Source organism: Orycteropus afer, unplaced genomic scaffold (assembly GCF_000298275.1).
Source record: "Orycteropus afer afer isolate SDZICR_OR568_19922 unplaced genomic scaffold, OryAfe1.0 scaffold00089, whole genome shotgun sequence".
Lineage (NCBI taxonomy): Eukaryota > Metazoa > Chordata > Mammalia > Tubulidentata > Orycteropodidae > Orycteropus > Orycteropus afer.
In genome coordinates, this window is record NW_006921676.1 from 5,148,444 (window position 1) to 5,150,460 (window position 2,017).

General features: G+C 32.1%; 1 protein-coding gene across 1 annotated transcript in view; it reads right to left on the reverse strand.

Annotated features, from left to right (window-relative positions):
- Nucleotides 1-854: 854 nt before the first annotated feature.
- TMCO3 (transmembrane and coiled-coil domains 3) overlaps nucleotides 855-2,017 on the reverse strand; it is a 119,562-nt gene continuing 118,399 nt past the window's right edge. The window contains exon 12 of the mRNA XM_007942380.1: nucleotides 855-968. Within this exon, the coding sequence (XP_007940571.1) occupies nucleotides 855-968 (114 nt within the window). The remainder of the gene's footprint in view (nucleotides 969-2,017) is intronic.

Here is a 2,017-nt window from a genome sequence, read left to right on the forward strand (position 1 = left end):
GTTTTTTTCAAAAACAATACATTAATTTGGTTTCTTGGAGAATAATATGGTTAGTATAAAGATTATTTTAATAAAAATAATTGGTTGATATTTCATGCAAAGATTAGCACAAGACAAAAACTTGATTTAAAACAACCCAGATTTTCAATAAATTTCAATTATACCCTGATTATAACTTGTCTTTATTAAAAGAATGCATATTCTTGTCATCTAAAGCTAAGTATTGAAAAAGAATGATATACTTAATAAAAATCAACATGAAACTGTTTATTTAAAATTGTTATAATAAAAAGCAAATAGACATCTATAAGATACTCATCTCATTTTAGAAAACATAGGCTTTAAGGATTAAAAGTAAGCTTCCAAACTCATTGCCAGAATTAAATTTTCACATCACAGAAATGCTTAATAACAAATATTTGACAAACATTACAACTCTAAAGTTGTACAATAAATTAAAAAGCTTTCTATTTTTCCTTTCTTACCAAAAATCATGAAATAAGAATAAACCATAAAAAGTTAACATTAATTTCAGAAAAAAAGGCACATCCAGGCAAAGTAGTCAAGGCGATTTAAAAAATGCAATGTTACATTTCTACTGTGCATAATCAACTGACTCCACATAAATCACTCTGGAATATTCTAGAATATGATAAAGGATATTATGTAAAAGTTGGGCAAATATGAAGACATCAACCCTTTACTATAGTGTTATTTTCTTCCCAATGTATAAGGCTATAGGAATGTATAATTTACACAACTGTCTGGATTTCTTCTTTTTTATGTAGAGGCTTGCTTTATTTTCCTTCTTGTTTTCAAAGTTGTTTATTATTTTGGTGCTATTGAATCTGCTGTCAGATACTTGATCGTCTTTCTGGTCTTGGTACACATTTCATAATTGCAGCTTTCCACAATACTGGAGCAAGTAAAAGACTAAGAGTAGTCACACTTAATATAAGGAGGTAAACCTGCAAATCAAAAGGGCAAAATCATGATCTCTTGATGATGCATTACACCCTAGCCAAAAATAAGAGGGCATATTCCTTTGAATTGGAACTGATATTTGACAACTGATGTAAAGCTATCATTGGCTCTAAATGGATAGTAAGTTAACAGAGGGCCAACAAAATCAGACTACATTTTTGTCCAGACTTGCAGTTGTGGTAAATTAGCTCTGGGGTCTTATAGGGTCTACACTATAGGACCCGCTAAGTCATGTTGTTGTTGCCACCAAGTTGATTCTGATTCACGTCATGTTGATTTATAATGAATTCCTTACATTACGCATCCTTGGGCTAGGTCTCAGAACTCTGTTACACATAATTCCATTCTTCAGTAATTATTTTTAGTCTATTTTAATATTAACACTTATCTTATGTTGCTCACATTTACCAGATACAATGAGAAAATTATTTAATTTGGAATGTTTAGTAGTATTTCAGTGTATCAATAGAAAGTTTATCATTTATTCAGCCCAAATTTATAGAAAGTAGGTTCGTGTAACCAAATATTAAAACTGTCATGTGGGCATGGAGGATTTTAATATGCTAAGTATAACAACCAGGGAATGCAGCTCTCAAAGTGGGGGTGGGTCAGAATAAAAGAGGGGGAGAGTCAAGGGGATCAAAGATGGAGCAATCCTATTAATGATTCTTGCCAACTCCATGATGACATTTTCTGGATTAAAGAATACTGAAATGAGCAAGAAGAAAAGTCTTTATTTAAGAATTAAGAAAAGAAATAAAAAAGCAGAGTTTAGATTAAGGGAGAGCGCTAAAGGTTTCCATTAAAATAACATTCAATGGAAATTACTGTACATGAAGTTTTGTGTCTACAAAACAGCAATTTAAAGGCGGGGCAAGATGGCGGACTAGGCAGAAGGATTGCACAGACCCTCTTCAACAAAGAAAAGGGAAACCAATAAATACAGACACAGAAGATAATCTTAGACCCCTGAGCCTTGAAGGAAAGGATGCAGATTTGGACTAAACCCCAACTAGCAGAAGAATTTGCATGA